Source organism: Penicillium soppii (genome assembly GCF_028829465.1).
Source record: "Penicillium soppii strain IBT 18220 chromosome Unknown utg000004l, whole genome shotgun sequence".
NCBI lineage: Eukaryota > Fungi > Ascomycota > Eurotiomycetes > Eurotiales > Aspergillaceae > Penicillium > Penicillium soppii.
This window is the reverse complement of record NW_026643234.1, coordinates 1,665,756-1,683,856: the sequence shown is the minus strand read 5'-3', so window position 1 is coordinate 1,683,856 and position 18,101 is coordinate 1,665,756. Positions and strand designations below refer to the sequence as shown.

General features: G+C 46.4%; 5 protein-coding genes across 5 annotated transcripts; all 5 read left to right on the top strand.

Annotated features, from left to right (window-relative positions):
* Positions 1-3,590: 3,590 nt before the first annotated feature.
* Positions 3,591-3,842, top strand: N7529_004050 (uncharacterized protein; the record flags this gene model as incomplete). Its single annotated transcript, XM_057239577.1, has 1 exon — positions 3,591-3,842. The coding sequence occupies one exon, from the start codon at positions 3,591-3,593 to the stop codon at positions 3,840-3,842; it is 252 nt and encodes an 83-aa protein (XP_057098872.1).
* Positions 3,843-4,280: 438 nt separating this feature from the next.
* Positions 4,281-4,992, top strand: N7529_004049 (GNAT family N-acetyltransferase; the record flags this gene model as incomplete). Its single annotated transcript, XM_057239576.1, has 2 exons — positions 4,281-4,453; positions 4,536-4,992. 2 exons carry the CDS (start codon positions 4,281-4,283, stop codon positions 4,990-4,992), a joined length of 630 nt encoding a protein of 209 aa, XP_057098871.1.
* Positions 4,993-5,689: 697 nt separating this feature from the next.
* N7529_004048 (H(+)-transporting V0 sector ATPase subunit a) lies at positions 5,690-8,366 on the top strand (the record flags this gene model as incomplete). The annotated part of the gene is made up of 3 exons (XM_057239575.1): positions 5,690-5,815; positions 5,866-6,180; positions 6,228-8,366. 3 exons carry the CDS (start codon positions 5,690-5,692, stop codon positions 8,364-8,366), a joined length of 2,580 nt encoding a protein of 859 aa, XP_057098870.1.
* Positions 8,367-9,155: 789 nt separating this feature from the next.
* On the top strand, positions 9,156-10,208 carry fbp1 (fructose 1,6-bisphosphate 1-phosphatase; the record flags this gene model as incomplete). The annotated part of the gene is made up of 1 exon (XM_057239574.1): positions 9,156-10,208. The coding sequence occupies one exon, from the start codon at positions 9,156-9,158 to the stop codon at positions 10,206-10,208; it is 1,053 nt and encodes a 350-aa protein (XP_057098869.1).
* Positions 10,209-10,940: 732 nt separating this feature from the next.
* Positions 10,941-12,607, top strand: N7529_004046 (uncharacterized protein; the record flags this gene model as incomplete). Its single annotated transcript, XM_057239573.1, has 5 exons — positions 10,941-11,254; positions 11,314-11,353; positions 11,404-11,728; positions 11,779-12,406; positions 12,472-12,607. The coding sequence occupies 5 exons, from the start codon at positions 10,941-10,943 to the stop codon at positions 12,605-12,607; spliced, it is 1,443 nt and encodes a 480-aa protein (XP_057098868.1).
* Positions 12,608-18,101: the final 5,494 nt, after the last annotated feature.

Sequence of the window (18,101 nt, the reverse complement as noted above, 5' to 3'; positions counted from 1 at the left end):
CCTTCATGAAACCAACTTTTTTTTTTTTTTTGGTGAAACATCTCCTAATCTATATCCAAATTCTTTGTCAAGTATGGCGCTAGACCTCATGATCTAACTGAATTCAGCTTATAAGGATCATTTATTAGAAAATCTCTTCAAAGTCTACCAGAGGAGTATCACACCACATGATCGGCCGTGCAGCTTGGCCTTACCATGTAATTTACCTCCAATATTGTGAGTTCGGATCCTCTTCCCGATTTGACCGTAAATTAAGGGCTATTTCTATACGGAGTGATTCTATTCGATATACGTCGTAGTAGTTCATCAATTTGAAAGAAAATATAAAATATAAAACATCTATCGTCATGGCGGGGTTAATCACAAGTGGTCATCAGACCCTCCAAAGTATGTGAACAATCTCATACATACTTCAGGTTTCTATGATTGTTCGGTGGGCCGCGACACCGTTGACATTCCACATCGCCTTCAACCAAAACGTTACACTAGTTGAAGACCTCGGGAACCGTGAAAATTGCCAAAATCATCCATATTTCTAAATCAACCGAGCGTTCGGTACTTTCAGATCACTCCGCATGGTCGACACTATCGAAAATTACAGTTCTTCATCCCTCTGAAGGGGGAAGTTATCCCAAATCCTATCCCTGTAAATCATCCCAGTCATCTTTGGTCCTTCGGAGTGATCAGCCCAGGTTGAACTTTCTTACGGAGTACACTCGCATCTAACGATGTAGCTTTTTGTTTGCCAGACTTGATTGGATGTGCACCTATCTTTAGGTTCTAGAGAATGGTTGGATATTACGACTTCCATATGCAATCTCTAGTGAGGTCCTATGACCCCGGCTGATATCAACTCTATGATTGAGTGGCGTGCAAAACCCTCGTGGATGACCAACCAGCGGTCATACAACCCCGCCCTTCTTGGCTTCCGTGTAAGGTGTAAGGGTACGGAGTATGTATACATCATATCGCTGGCATATCAACTCTTTTGAGACCCGCTACGACAAGGATCCCATGATGTTTTGTTTGTGCCCAATCATAACCTTGTTAAGTACGTATCTTCGCCTCTTTGCGTGATGTGCGCATCATTGCATACGATAATCATCTCATCAATATCCCATATTTCATACATATTGTACCTCTACTTCGTAATCGGCGGGGTTTCTACCAAGGTATCCCTACAGAGTACTCCTTATGTAGAAGCTAAAACAACGTGGGATCCACAAGACAAGGCTTCTTGGAAAATTGCCCCTAATTAAGCCCCTTTTCTTACTTCCATTGCAACTTCTTTCAGATTATTCAAGGGAGAAAATCAAGTACAATAGTCCCCACCAGACTATACACTTGGTTCCGTATTTTAGCGAATAGGGGGCTGGCCAGCCCTACCTAGAAACTTTGAATTAGGAGCTTTTTGTTTTGGGTCAATTCCACGGTTGATCTGGAAGGAAACAGACTGTCCTCCGTAGCAGGCCCGACACTATACATTGGAATTGGAGAGTACCTTGGTACTCCTAGCACTCTGGCCCGTCACTCCTGACAACATACGTAGACGACAACCACAACAATTCTGATCTACAAACACTATCAAGCCGATCACTATGAGGCCCGACACCGGCTGCCACAATGTGACTATCGGAACATTTCCAGTAATGATAGCCAATACAGGCGATCCACACCCTGCTTGGTTGTCTTTCATACCCTATCATAAGCCCCTTTTTCACCCGTTAAAGCCAAGTAACGATAAGTCGCCAATCATGCCGTTTTTCTCTTTTTTTGCGGTCGCTGCTCTCGGGCTTGATCCCGCTGCCCGCTGTGAATGGTCGTTGTTTACCGGTAATTGACGATCTTATACATTGTTTCAAGTCTTTCTGTTGATCTATCTCCCCTCTCGTTACCGCAAATTTTGACTTCATGCAAGTGCCATGCGTAGCGGAGTCCGGGAGACTACATTCTTTGCGGCCTTTTCGGGATGTATTTATTGCACAATATTGCAGGTATACGGTACAATTTATATGGCTCCATCACACTAACGACTGCATTTTCCAGGTTACATGTATATATACCACTGTATATAAGATTCGGAAAGGGGAATCGGCAAAGAAGAAGAATAATAGTGCCACCCACGCAACAGACTACTGTCAACCCTGCACATGGACAAAGTAATCACCTCTGAGAACCGAAAAAAAGAAAGAAAACTCCTGGCAACGCAAGAGATTAATACATTACATTTGGTGCCAAGGACCGACTTGACATGCGGTGTACACAGGGGACGGATTTCCCGTCTATCTAAGCTCTCCGATGCACCCCGATACTTCTAGCGTCCACTAGACTGGCTATTGGTAGACTTAACCATGGACCACTTTGATGAGGATAAGCGCTTCAGGGCTTGTTTGATATTTCTAGAAGATTAAGTGTGGATTTCAAAATAGAATTATATTTACCTGCTCTGCACTCCGTAGAAGTCACTTTGCTGAACAAAGGTATATTTCCGACGGACAACATCCGAATCAAGTTCAGATTCAAAGGTCTGGGTTTGCACAGGGAGCCACAATACAAAGTTGTGGAATAGGGGAGGATCCACATAAGCTCGGGTATGGAGCCTGACTTTGAGGTAAACAAGGAGGTTCAAATTATTGATTTCTATTTGAAGGCCTGTGTGTCTAAAAAGGATCATGCACCATACACGTATTAAACGACTATGACGATAAATACTATACAAAATTGATCAACGCAAGGTACTTTTGCAAATTATGTGACACTTGAACAGGTCAGAAACGGCAAAAAAACGGCTGTGATTGATGAGTCACACGGGTCTTGTTCTATGTCACATGATCTCGGAAGTCAACCAATGAGGAGCGAAAACCAAACTTCGCTTAGCGCTAGCGCATTTTCCTATCAACATAAATACTTCACTCTTCCTTCTCCCTTCCTCTCTTTTTTTTCTTCTTCATACTTACCTTGTTTGGGTGACTGCGATCATAAAGGCGGTTCACCACAGATTGGTCCCTGCATTGCACAGCGCGGCGGAACAGTTTGTTCAACGGCTTTCGGGTCATTGACAGGCGTATTCTTTGGCACCCTCCATTCGTGGAATTCTTTCTTTTCATCAACCTTTTGAGCCATCGGCTCGAGTTTGGAGAAGAGATGTAATCGAGTAGTTGCAACTGTAACTTGTTCATATATCAGAACAGCTGTGTAGTAGATACCCACGTTCCTCCTTCAGTGTGTACACGTACGCGTCTCATGCGTATGAATCCTGCTCCGCTAACAGACCATTCAAGCTCACTTTGATGGTGTTCTTTTCACTCGGTGCTGATTCTGTTCGACTGTTCATCAAAAGCAAGCCTCACTTCTAGCTTCCGTGTCGAGGATTTCCAGTTCTGTTGAAATGACGTCTGACCCAAGCTTGGACCGGCTTCGCCACATGTGTGGCGACAAGTTCAGTTCCAGCTCTAGTCCAGCTTCAACACATATAACTGAACCATAACATCTAAGCTACAGATCATCTCTACGACCTGCTCTTGCAATTCAAGACGCCATACTGATTACCTCTTCCTCAAGTCGTTGACGCAAAAGTCCCACCCGCCACCATGCCCGTCCCCACTGCCGATCTTTATGACCAGCAGCAAGAAACCCAACCTCAAACCAACGGCACACACCCCTCCAACCCCGCTGCACACTCTACACAACAAAGCAACGGCAGCTACTTCGTTACTGAATCTGGTAGCTCGGCCAGTGCATCGACCAATGGGGCCGGTCGCGCTCTGACCAAGGAAGAAGCCGATCGCCTATATGAGGAACGGATGGAGGAGGAATACGCGAAGAGAGATGGCGGTGCCTAGGTACATTCAATGGCTGGGTATATCCATGGATTCTTATCCAATTTGATCGTTGTGGGATTTTTTCTATGTGCGGCGGTGGGAGGGGAGCCAGACTGTCTTTTTCTTCCTATGATATATTATGAGGCTACAATTCGAATCTCAACTCAATATCCCTTGGATGTACAATCTGATTCTATGGCACAGTAGATCCACGACCGATGTTAAAGGCCAACCACTGGCCAAGCCCGAGCTGGGGGTCAAGGACCGACATGACTCACGCATAGACTAGCTGCCGACTTCGACCAAAAGTAACGCCGGCGAGAGAACACACAATACGGCCACACCAATGATTACTGCCCGCATACCTTCAATACGACAATGACTCATTGAGGGAAGCGGGAAATATATAAGTAAAAGTCGCTCCACAGAGTATTTGACCATTCAGACCTTGTTTCGATCATGTCGACCACCGCTGTCACCAGCAGGCTCTACCCCCACCAAGCTACCTTAGTTATTGTCCCAGAGGAGGTGCAGCCGATATCCACGAATCGCCTTTATCTCCGGCCGATGACAGTGACCGATGCAGCAGCTATTCATGAGATTCGACGCCGACAGGACGTGGCGGACTGGCTGTAATATCATAATCCAAGAGGCAAAGTCACAAAGGCTTCAACAGACCGAAGAGAAAAGCACGCTAACACTTGAGTACTATAGCTACCCCAAAATCACCCACAAAAATATCTCGGAGACAGAAGCTATGATTTCCAAGAAAAACTTTGCGACACCAGATGCGTCAGGTGCTCTTAGACGCAGTTTTTTCTTTGCTATTACTCTCTCTGATGATCCATTACAGAAAGTTATAGGAGGGGCAGGAATCAATGCTCTTTTCCCGGCACCGTCAGTCGGATATAGTATCCACCCGGACTTTTGGAGCAACGGCTATGCCACTGAGGCAGTTGCTGGGGTTATAGACGCATGGTGGAGTCTAGAAAGAAAGACATTTGACGAGGACATGGCAGAATTATCACCAGAAAAGCTATTTGCGGCGTGTAATAAAGCCAATATTGGTAGCATGAAGGTGTTGCAAAAAACAGGCTTTGCTCTTTACCATGAGTTTACCGTTGGGGATGAAACCGTTGCGCTTCTTGAATTGGAGAGATGTGCTAGATAGTCTTCTTATATCACACGAGTATACAGGGCGAACGCTAAATGCTTTTATCGCGTTTTAATACCGGACTTGGGTTCTGCCCTTGGAGTCTTTACATGCTAGATATATATATCGCAAGAGTCGACTCAGGGTTGTCATTCCTGAGGGCTTAGGTCAAGAAATTAAAAAAAGTACAAAGGGAGTTTCTTTGAATGTGATGAAGAGGAATGATGATGAGCGTGAAAAAGCGAGTTTATAATTTGCACAGAAGAGCCCGAGGAAATCAATCAGAATACTGGATTGATAGCGAAGACGAGCAAAATGGCCTCCAAACCATCAAGAGCTTGACCGATGAGTTATCATAGAACATCAATAGCGTGGCAATTTGGGCAAGTCTCAAGTTGCTTTTAATATCTCTTCTTTTGTTCTTACAGAGTATCTAGGTAACTACATATACGTATGTGAACATGTACAGTTGTAGATGCTCATATACTTGGGAGAAAGACCCACTTTGCCAAGTGAGTCACGTGCGCGTGGCTGATGCGGCCAGCTCAACCAGAGCCACCCAAGAAGAGCAAGGAGAGTCGGGACGCTTTGCATCAACAGAACCTAGGATCTGTATCCTTCCTTTGAAACTATCAGTCTACAGTCACTCTTTCGTTCTATTTTTTTTTACAGTCTCTTGGCGAGAAGACACGGCTCCTGGTAGCCTTCTTACACCATGGCTCCGCGGGACACCTTCTTCCGCTCGGCGGATATGAGCTTGACCCAGCTCTACATTGCCAACGAGATCGGGAGAGAGGTCGTTAGTGCATTGGGTGAAGTTGGTCAGGTTCAGTTCCGAGATGTAGGTGGTGCAGACGCTTTGTTATGATGATTTCCGCTGACCCATTATAGCTGAACCCGGACACAAACGCTTTCCAAAGAACCTTTACGAAAGAAATCCGTCGCTTGGACAATGTTGAGAGACAGCTTCGTTACTTTCACCAGCAGATCGATAAGGCATCGATTCCCTTGAGGTCCTCTCAAGATTTCTCCGATACGTTGGCTGCCCCTCTGGCATCGGAGATCGATGAGTTGTCGGATCGCAGTGAGAGCCTTGAACAGCGAATCGTCTCTCTGAATGACAGCTACGAGACCCTGAAGAAACGTGAGGTTGAGCTGAGCGAATGGCGATGGGTTCTCAGAGAGGCCGGTGGATTCTTCGATCGGGTAGGTGGATTCGTATATCTTGTTGACGGATGATGCTAAATGAACAGGCGCATACCCAAACCGAAGATATCCGTCAGTCCTTCGATAACGACGAAGCTCCTTTGCTTCGCGATGTCGAGCACCACGCCCCTCGCCAGAACGGAGACACCCAAGCCCAGCAGAGCTTCTCAGATATGAACATTGGATTTGTTGCTGGTGTCATTCCTCGAGATCGCATTGGAGCCTTCGAGCGTATCCTCTGGCGCACCTTGCGTGGAAACTTGTATATGAACCAGTCCGAGATCCCGGAACCTATAATCGATCCTTTGACCAACGAGGAAGTCCACAAGAATGTTTTCGTCATCTTCGCTCACGGCAAGAACATCCTTGCCAAGATTCGCAAGATCTCGGAGTCCCTCAACGCATCCTTGTATGGTGTCGATGAGAACAGCGAGTTGAGAAGAGATCAGATTCACGAAGTCAACACCCGTCTCGGTGATGTGGGCAACGTGTTGCGTAACACCAAGAACACCCTTGATGCTGAGCTTTCTCAGATCGCTCGTTCTCTTGCCGCGTGGATGATTATCGTCAGGAAGGAGAAGGCTGTTTACGATACTTTGAACAAGTTCTCGTACGACCAAGCGCGGAAAACGCTAATCGCCGAGGCCTGGTGCCCAACCAACTCTCTTGCTTTGATCAAGTCAACCTTGCAGGATGTGAATGATCGCGCTGGCCTCACCGTCCCTACCATTGTCAACCAAATCCGCACCAATAAGACTCCTCCTACTTATGTCAGGACCAACAAGTTCACCGAGGCATTCCAGACTATTGTTGACGCCTATGGCATTGCCAAGTACTCTGAGGTCAACCCTGGATTGTACACGGTTGTCACCTTCCCCTTCTTGTTCGCAGTCATGTTTGGTGATTGTGGTCACGGTTTCTTGATGACTGCGGCTGCTTCCGCCATGATCTTCTGGGAAAAGAAGCTGCAACGGACCAAGCTGGATGAATTGACATACATGGCCTTCTATGGACGATATATCATGTTGATGATGGGTTTGTTCTCGATCTACACTGGATTCATTTACAATGATATCTTCTCCAAATCCTTCACCATCTTCCCCAGTCAGTGGCAGTGGCCAGCTGAAATTAAGGCTGGTGAAATGGTTGAAGCCACCCTGAAAGAAGGCTACCGCTTTCCGTTTGGTCTGGACTGGAACTGGCATGAGGCAGATAACTCTTTGCTTTTCTCCAACAGTATGAAGATGAAGATGAGTGTTCTGCTTGGATGGTGCCATATGACATACGCCCTTTGCTTGCAGTATGTCAATGGACGGCACTTCAAATCCAAGGTCGATATCTGGGGCAACTTCGTCCCTGGAATGCTTTTCTTCCAGTCGATCTTTGGTTATCTCGTCCTTACCATTCTCTACAAGTGGTCTGTAAACTGGCAGGAGAAGGGAGTCAACCCTCCCAATCTCCTTAACATGCTGATCTTCATGTTCTTGAGCCCCGGTACGGTTGCCGCCGACGAACAACTATACCCAGGCCAAGCCACGGTTCAGGTCTTCCTGCTTCTCATCGCTGTCGCTCAGGTTCCTGTGATGCTCTTCCTCAAGCCATTCTGGCTCCGCCACGAGCACAACCGTGCTCGTGCTCTGGGTTACCGCGGCCTCGGTGAGAACTCCCGGGTCAGTGCACTGGACGACGATGGTGACGCGAATGGCGCCTTGCTGGGCAACCGTGACAGCCTCGCTAGCGATGGAGAGGGTGTGGCCATGCTCGCTCAGGATATCGGCGATGGTGAAGAGCACGAGGAGTTTGACTTTGGTGATGAGATGATCCACCAGGTCATCCACACCATCGAGTTCTGTCTTAACTGTATCTCCCACACAGCTTCTTACCTCCGTCTCTGGGCTCTGTCGCTTGCTCACCAGCAGCTCTCTATCGTTCTCTGGACCATGACTATCGGCAGTGCGTTTGAACAGGAATCCCCCGTTGTCCGAGTGATCATGATTGTTGTCAGTTTCTATCTTTGGTTCGTGTTGACCATTTGCATTCTCTGTGTGATGGAAGGCACCAGTGCCATGTTGCATTCGCTTCGTCTCCACTGGGTTGAGGCGATGAGCAAGCATTTCGTTGGCGAGGGTATTCCTTTCCTGCCGTTCAGCTTCAAGGCCATTTTGGAGGAGGACCCGGTTGACTAGTCGTTTCCTTTCTTTTTTTTGCGGGATTTTCCCCTGTTTTCATTCTGTACTGTACAAGGGTCTAGAATATACATTATCTACCGATTTAGTTCCACCAGTTATTGTTCGATGTTCCAATTGTCGTAGATCTGTATCCACTTGAGCTATTATTTTTAGTAGTACGGAGTACAAATATTGTAGATAGTCCCTGTCGGACCTATAGCCCATGGTATTACCTATTACCTAACTTAGGATCTTTTCAAGTCCGCATGACTTCGAGTGGGGTATAGGGAATTCATTCTTCCGTTGCTGATCCCGAGGCCGAGTCGGCCAAGGGGCAGACCGGGGGAGAATCTAGACTGTACAGCGCATCAATTGAAGTAGACATGTTTAGTATGGAAGAATTGATTTCTCGACCAAAATTGGGGAGCATTTGACTCTTACTTCAAGAATTCCAAATATCCCAAACCTCCAAATTTCAACTAGATATCAACATGGTAACTATTGTACCAATACATAGATCCACGGGCATTTTCGGTAATGAAGGGGGAAACCGGACGAGGGGCCCGGAGGGTCACGCGGGGCAAATGACGAAAAAAAAGAGGGTCGGGAAACTGAGGTCACTTCACCCCACTCACTGGAACTACTTCTACCGGTTTACTTTCCCTCTGACGTTAAGCTCCCAAGATTTTTTTTTCTCTTTGATTTCTTGTTTTGAATCACTACTTAAATCATTCAATTGACTTTCCAATTTTTACAACTTTTACACTTTTACATCCTCTACCTTGTAATCTACATTCTACCTTCAAAATGGCTTCAGCACCCCCCGTCGGAGCGGAGAACATCAACACTGATATTGTGACTCTATCCCGCTTTTTCACAGAAGAGCAGATCAAGTACCCTGAGGCTTCTGGTGATTTCACACTTCTGTGCCATGCTCTCCAATTCTCCTTCAAGTCAATTGCCTACTACATTCGTCGTGCCTCCCTGATCAACCTTACCGGTCTAGCCGGTTCTTCCAACACAACCGGTGACGACCAAAAGAAGCTGGACGTGATTGGCAATGACATCTTCATCTCCGCCATGCGCGCTTCAGGCAAATGTCGCATCGTCGTCTCCGAAGAGGAAGAGGAAGTGATCAAGTTCGACGAGCACCCCAATGCCCGTTACGCTGTCGTCTGCGACCCCATTGACGGTTCCTCCAACCTGGATGCCGGTGTCTCTGTCGGTACCATCTTTGGTGTCTTCCAGCTTCCCGATGAAGTCCTCGGCCCCAACAAGACCGTTGGCCCTGAGGACCTCCTCCACCCCGGTACGAGCCTGGTGGCCTCCGGCTTCACCATGTACGGTGCCTCCGCACAGCTGGTTATCACCATGCGTGGCGGTGGTGTCAACGGCTTCACCCTCGAGAACTCCCTCGGCGAGTTCATCCTCACTCACCCTAATATGAAGATGCCTGTCGCTCGCTCCATCTACTCCGTCAACGAGGGTAACAGCAAGTACTGGGACGAGTGGTGCAACGCCTACTTCCACAGCTTGAAGTACCCCGAGAACGATGGCAAGCCATACAGTGCCCGCTACATTGGTTCCATGGTTGCTGATGCTTACCGGACATTGTTGTATGGTGGTATCTTCGCCTACCCGGCTGACTCGAAGAGCCCTAAGGGCAAGCTTCGTATTCTGTACGAGTGTGCTCCCATGGCTATGCTGTTCGAGAACGCTGGCGGTCTCGCTGTCAACTCGCGTATGGAGCGCTTGATGGAGGTTGTTCCTGAGAACATTCACGATAAGAGTGGTGTCTTCCTCGGCTCCAAGGATGAGGTTCAGAAGGTCATTGATATGTACAACAAGTACAAGAAATAAGCGTCTCGATGACGCTCTTTGATTCTTTCTTGGACGCCGGGCTTGACTTGCTCCCAACGCTTTCTATCTAACTGGTCTTTTTGGATTGATGGGCTATCTGGTCGGAGTTCGTGGATTCTCGACATCTATATTTTGTTGTTTTCAGCGCTTTACGATACTTTCACCCGCCTCAGCCGGGATTAGAAATAAAAATTATTATATTTACATATGACTTGTTCTTCAAGGACCGTCCCCATGCGTCTATATGCCTAGTAATGAGCAACCAACGCGCGATATGCACCTTGTAGACTTGTTGGCAACTCAAACCCCCTCTCAAAGTGCTCAATTTATCGTTGACATTGTCATGCTTTCGATAGCCCGGTAGGTCCACTAGAACGGGCCTCGAGGAAATTAGAGTACGCCCATGTAGTAAATTTTGGACCCTCCCGATTTTTACTGCAACAATCAATAATAATGTGGTGCCCTGAACTTCGTCAATGTACAAAAAGGCAAGCAAAGTTCTGACAGCGCCATTGCCCGCCATCTCGGCAGTTTTATCCCCACCAGCGAATCACAACGGAGCTTGGCAATTGCTTGATACGATATTGGGAATAGCTTCAAAATTTCCGAGGGGATTCCGATGGCGCCTCATTCCTGTGATCGATGGCGTGCTTTGGCATGGAACTTCCATATAATCCTGGGCAAAAATGTGAAAATCTCACTATCTGACCTGTACAATTGTTACATTCCACCATGTCCTCCCCAGTCATGGAAAAATCTCCAACAATGGCAGCCGAAGAGCACCCGGTTCCGAATACAAAATCAGAGGTTCAGCAATTATCTGAACCTGCACGCCAGAAATGGTACGAATGGTTTGCGCCTACGGATACCCCAGCCGAGCGTCGATTGATCCTCAAGCTTGATGGACTGATTATCGTCTTCGTCTTTTTGGCCTACTGGGCGAAAGTCCTCGACTCATCGGCTACGAGTACGGCCTATGTCAGTGGAATGAAAGAAGATTTGAAGCTATATGGTAATCAGTTGAATTATCTGCAGACGGTCTACATGTACGTCTACAAGGGGTAAATAGCAAGCAACGGTTGGGATTGGTACTGACTTGGTATAGGGTTGGCTTTATTACGATGCAGATTCCCTTGACCCTGGTGGTTAGTTGATATAAATTTCCACCGATATTCCGATTACTGACTGCGGCTAGATGACCCGCTGCCCGGTGAATTACTTCCTGCCAGCCGCAGACCTATTCTGGGGCGTTTTCACCTTAGCGCAATACAAAGCCAGCAACGTCACTCAGCTCTACGCTCTCCGATTCTTTGTCGGTGCTCTAGGCGGCTTCTTCTTCCCCGCAGTACAATGGTATTTAGGTAGTTGGTACAAGCGCTCCGAATTGTCTCGCCGTGGCGCCATCTTCTTCATTGCTAGCCAAGTCGGCAGTATGAGCTCCGGATATATTCAAGCAGGGGCTTATGCCAGGTTAGATGGTCGATACGGGATTGAAGGGTGGAGGTGGTTGTATATCATTTGTGAGTACTGATCAACAATGTTAGCTAATGAATGCAACTGACCATATTAGGTTTCGCCTGTACAATTCCCATCGCATTCTTGGGTCTCTGCCTTCTCCCTAGCACACCGGATAAATGCACTTCACGATTCCTGAGTGCTGATGAAATTCGTCTTGCGCAGGAGCGCATGGCCTCTGAGAACCGCGAGGGCCGTCAGCCTTTCACTAAAGCTAAAGTTTTTCAGATCCTGAAAGGATGGCGCCTGTGGGTGCTTGTTATCTTTGCATTCTTCTTCTCCCAGGCCGATGGTGTATCTTCAAACAGCGGGTTGTCTCTCTGGCTCAAGGCTGAGGGATATTCGGTTGAGAGCATTAACACGATAACGACAGTTTCGCCCGCCGTCACCATCGTGGCATCTGTGATTTGTGCAGTCCTCTCCGATATCTACGATGCAAAGGCCAGTCTTATTGCTGTGACTGCTGTGCTTAATATCTTTGCTTGCATTGTGCTTGCTATTTGGAATGTTCCCGTTGGATTGAAGTTCTTTGCGTTCTTCCTATCTGGCACGGCTGATGGTATTGCGGCTATCATCTATGCTTGGGCAAATGAAATTTGTTCACATAGTGCCGAGGAGCGCGCCATCGTCATCAGTGCCATGAACACTATTGGTAATACATTTGGGGCCTGGATCCCGCTTTTGTAAGTGATTGAGAACCCCGTCTATATATGCCAAGTCCACGTTTACTGATATGGTTTTTGCTCAGCGTGTGGAAGACTGTCGATGCACCCCGGTATCTAATTGGATACAACTGGACTATCGCTCTCGATGTATGCATGCTAGTCATGCTGGCCGTTCTGGTTCAGTTCTGGGCTCGTGAGAAGAAACGTTCACATGTCTAGAAATCATGTCCATATACACAAAATTATGAGCCTAGGAGATGTAACATCATGGCCAATGTCAGGCTTTCACATGAACAAGAGATCTAGACAATATGTGTTATCGACCTCTTCTGTGGGCGCCCTTTCTTGCTTTTCTCTTACTTTTCTCTCACTTTCTCAGTCTTTCCTGCCCGCTTTGCTTTTACTTCCTTCCCCCCTCTTTCTTGCTCTCCTCTTACTTCTTCTCTTTCCCTGCTCTCCTCCTCCCACCAACACCACGATGTTCCCTCATCTTCCCTCCGATCAGCCTGCCGTAGATAGCCGTCTTTTCGCGCTTCCATCCTCACCATCTTCCGCGCAGCTAGCCCTAGTGTGGCTGCTATCAACACGCACCAATCATGAATTCGACCGAGGCAAAGAAATGACTAGCCCTTGAGGAGACCGGCGGAGTTCAGCAAAAGCCTATGGGGTCTGAGTCTGCTGGTGCTGGCTCTAGATGTTGCACGCTGATAAACGGATGTATCTTCCATGAAGGTGGTAGATTGAGCCTGTAGGCAAGTCGACCAACTTGTTCAAGTACGGTGAATAGTTCAGCGTACTGTTGCCCGAATTTCCTTGTAAGAAGTTGGTTTGTTGGCATGTTGTAACCGCTTCCTAGGCGTTAAAGGACCTTATTGCCGGCCACGAAATGTTTCGGTGTATGGCATCTGTCGTATTACTCCTTCATACGTATTGCAGCGTACTTGAGACATTCTGCAGCGTCGGTCCTGGTAGAGATATCTTGGTGCTCTTCTTATCGCTAACTTGGTCTAGATCAGCAGAAATGTTATCGATCTCTACAGGCTTTAGACAGAGTAGCCTCCACCTTACGCCGTGACGCTTTAACAAGCCTCCCTAATTAGGGAATGAGGAAGAAACGTCAGGATCTTGTTAACCTCCTGCTGAAGGAAAGATACGAGAAGGTTGATGATATGAGCAGCACTGTGGCTGAAGAATAGTCTCAGTTTTGCCAAAAAGCCAGATACTGCTATTCAATAAATCGCTTTCTGAGAAACAACCATTGAAAAGAATACATTTGTGTGTCCATGGTTTAAGGCTGACTGAACCATTCCCCTGATATCACATCGATCGAAATAAATTGAATACTTCGGGAGACTGAAGTTCGTATATATGATGCATGCTTATTCCCCAAAAGTTGGAAAACTAATATATGCATATAATTTTTCACCAGATTCTCATTGTTGCACAACCTTGGAAAAAGATTGTTGGTCCTTTGCTCCACAGTTCTAATGTAGATAACATTCTATTTGAAGTAAGACCTATGAGATCGTACTCCGTATTCCATGCAAGATTGATATTGGAGACACGCTCGGACCACAACCTCACTAAGCGAAACTCACGTGAGGAGGAACTAGACCAAAGGCGGTTAGCCTCGGCTGAAGGTGGCTCCGTGCCGAGGAGCTTGAAAAAGTACAAATTTCTGCCGCCAAAATTTTCATCTTCATCATCCTACGCTCATCTCCAGCATGGTTAATGCTTCCACTGCAAAAGGAGATTGATTCCATTTGGCCTTGGCCTATGGTCACGTAACAATCATCACAATGTCTATTTCACTAATCAGCAGTTGACTCGCAAGATTTGCAATGATGGTGAGTTCCTTGTTCGCTTTTTTTCCTCGACCCCCCTACCTATCCTTGCACCTTCCATCATGATGATACCTATAACCAAACAAACTAGAGTCTTTGACCTCAAGGGGAATGAAACTTCTGTTATTGCACGTCAGTCTGATACCACATCATTACTTTGAATTATCACACAAACCTTGATATGGACTGAGCTAACTTGCCTTTCCAGAAATGACATAAGACATTTTATCGTTTTGCAACCTGCATATCAACGACAAGCACAGATGGTGAGTAACTACTACTTTTCCTCCTCACCCTTCCACCCTATCATGATGAACGCGATGTGTATGAAAATACGCTGGAAATTACCGTCTCAGACCTTCTGGTCGTTGATGATACTTAATGGCTATTTCTGATCTTTTTTATTCCTCAACATTTGCATCAAAATATTTGCAGATCATGTGCTGATATTTCAAAAGACCAATAGGAATCTGTGCTACCAGCTTAAATGGTAAGCTCATACAACCTACACACCATTATCATCATCTGTCCGAAGATGAAACGGCACTGGGCTCCGACGGCGTTGAAAACAATGTCCGGTTATGATGGATACGCCCTTTTGCGGCAGGCCTAGAAAACCTCGCCCACTGAGACAACTCATATTCATGGACTTGTGTGAGATGGTTGTGTGACACAGTCACTAACCTTTTTGAATAGAAGCCTGTTTGACTGTGCCGATTGAGACTCATTGTAACCGTAGAAGGTATGCGATTAAGTCTTGTTTCATGTTACCCTGCCTTTTATGATGATACCCTTTAGATGACGAGTCTGATTCGAGTTTTCGATGCTGACACATCTTTTTTTTAATACCATTCATGCCTTTCTGACATCCACTCCTACACAATATTTCACTCATCAAAGCTTGTTGGCTTGTGCTAATAATTCTTTGAAGGCAGGACTAAATTTTTTTTTTTCAAAAGAGAACAACCAGTTCTTATTGACTGTGGGTGTATGTACACCTTGTCTCTTTCCAATTCCACCTTTACATGATGAAACGACCCACAAAGACAAGCATATGTCCTAGTCAGCTTGCTGGCAAAGACGAGAGTGTCCTGCCTGACCAGTCACGACTCTATTTGCATTGCTGCAATGACAATTCAGTACCCGATGCTGATGGATTCTGAACAGAAACACACCCGAGCACACTAATTCTGCAGACGCCACCGGTGATCTGGTTCAAATATCTCCGTGAGTCTTACTGAAATTTTTTTGTTTTGTCTTGCCCCCTCATCTTTATATGATGATTCACTTCAATTTATCACGACGGTCAACGTAAGGATTTTAATTGACGACTATCGCCTGTGACAAGGCATTATCTGAAAAATTTCCATCCCTCATTGTATCTTGCCATCGCTTGTTAGTGTTAATACTAATATCGATCAGTTGAACAGGCTCATGTCATGTCGCAGCCCACGGCCGTTGGCCTCGGCTAGTGGATCACGTTGTGGTCTCCAAATTTCACTACCTAGTAGCTGAGAGTTAATGCTGAAAGAAACCAATGAAAATAATCCAATGTCTGATCTTTGCTAAAATCATAAGGCTGCGCGGAGTAAATCTATGCATATTTAGATGGCTCTAACGTATTTAACTACCGAGCCGCCATAACCCCCGAGTCGCCACCCCAGCCTAACCCATTGAATTTAAATGCATTTATCTCAACCAAAACGCCATCAATTTTATTCAACTAAGAAATGGTCTATCTGGGCATGTCTCTCTCCTATGCCCTGGCAACCTGCATATTCCACACCCCCTGGGGGCCGCGTCCGCGGTCGAATAGCCGGTTCCCCCGCTATGTGAGGGCCAGGGGGAGGTGGTTCAATTACTCCCTCTGCCTGCATATTTAATGTTGAGGTATCTAAAACTGAGAGGCCCTCGGCCGAGGGTATATACCTTCGAGAACTAGTCCGCTTCTGCTTCTTTTTCTCGTTTTCGGCTCGTAACCCGCGTACTTCTTTCTCCAGAAAAGCACTCGATTGCATCTGAATTTGGCAGGCCTTTAGAACATGGTTTATCGCATTATTAAGTGGGCTCGGAGGACTCCGGGATCTCGTATGAAGCAATGCTTTGATTGATGTAGCCTGCTTTAGTAATTGTGTACAGTTCGAAGGCGTTTTTGGTTCCCACTCGCTCTCTTGACTTGAGAGGGGGTCCGGGGTTCGAAGGCGAATACTGAGCTTTGTAATTACTCGATCAGGTGAAAAAGGTACTAGACCAGCTGCTCCGAAGCTATTGATAATAGTATCGGATTTGAATGTCTCGGAGCGGGCGGAAGGGTAGGCTTCGAGGAAATCAAGTTTGTCGATATGGTTACTCCCATTCCGCATTTTGGTTTCAACAAGCCGACCGTACGAACGTTTTAGCACCGCAAAACAACCAATATCGAGCGGCTGTAAAAGGTGGGATGAGTGCGGAGGCATGCAGATTGGGATAATGTCGTTTTCTTCGCAGATCTTATCGAAGTTCGGGGTTAAATGACTTCCGTGGCCATCGAGTATTAAAAGTCGATATCGACCCTTTACCCTTAAAGAAGTCGATGGAATGAAAAGCTTTTTAAGCCATCGAAGTCCAATTTCATCAGACGTCCATCCATTCGGACTAATCTCAAATCGCCAGTCATCGGGAAGGTTATCGAACCATCCCTCAATATAGATTCTACCTTTAAAAATCACAGTCGGAGGAAGTACCCATCCCGAAGCATTTATACACTCAATCGTAGTTACCCACTCGCGATTTCCAGGCTGTAGAAGCGATCGCCGACCATAGTATTCACTCCTTGTAATAACCCTCGCGGTTGACGTTAATCCCATCGCGAAACCAGTCTCGTCGAAGTTATAAACGTCGTCGGGGTTGATCCCATATTGGATAATAGTTTGTTGGACGAGAGTAAACCACTCCCCGATGATTTTTGGATCTTCGCATTTTGCACGCTCATAATTATAGCGCCTCGAGAATCTACTCGATAATTCGGGATGCCTTTTCACATACTTTGTAACCCAATTCTCACCGACCGAAGGAGCCGGGGTTATTCCGCGTGATTCGAGTAAAAGATTCGCCATTTCTCGAACTGCAGAAGGCCGAGGGGCTGATCCGCGAGCATCCATAGAGAGTATCCAATTTTGAAGGGAATCTTCTTCAATCTCTGTGAGTTTATGTGAATTTGCGCGTACAATTCTTCGCTCGGTGCGGCCGGAGATACGATCGCGTAAAGTGGAACGTGGTACATTGAAAGTGCGAGCAGCGAGAGAAACAGTAGCGATATCTTGTTTCTTAAGAGCTTGTATTGCTAATAAGATCCTACCCTCCTGCTCTACTGAATTTCGAGAGGTTTGGGGGCGAATTGGTGGCATAGTGGATGGTTGAATTAATTAAGTGCTAATTCATGGACATGTTTTAGATTATGTGGCGACTCGGGGGTTATGGCGGCTCGGTGGTTAAATACGTTATCTTGTATCTTAGACACCTGTATCTATATTTTTGGATATCCCTGCACAATCTAGTCACTTGTGTAGCTTTGTTAAATTGACAATCCCGTGTTTCATGAGATATTGACCTATAATGTATTAAATTAATACGGGGACAACATCGTTGGGCCTGTCATAAAGAACGATAAGCGCCGAGCTTGGACCTATGTGTGATGAGAATCCTCTAAGTTGCATAAAAATCCCCGCTTCGACCTAGTTCATTTGTTATCGTTTTTTGGTTAAATGACCCTGAAATACTTTCTCATTCTGTTCCAAATTTAGATCTTTGGCCCCTATATGGTGCCCTGGTCTGTAGTAATTGGTCGTATGGCGCGTTAGGGTTGGGGTTCTTCTGCCCAGAACAAGCTT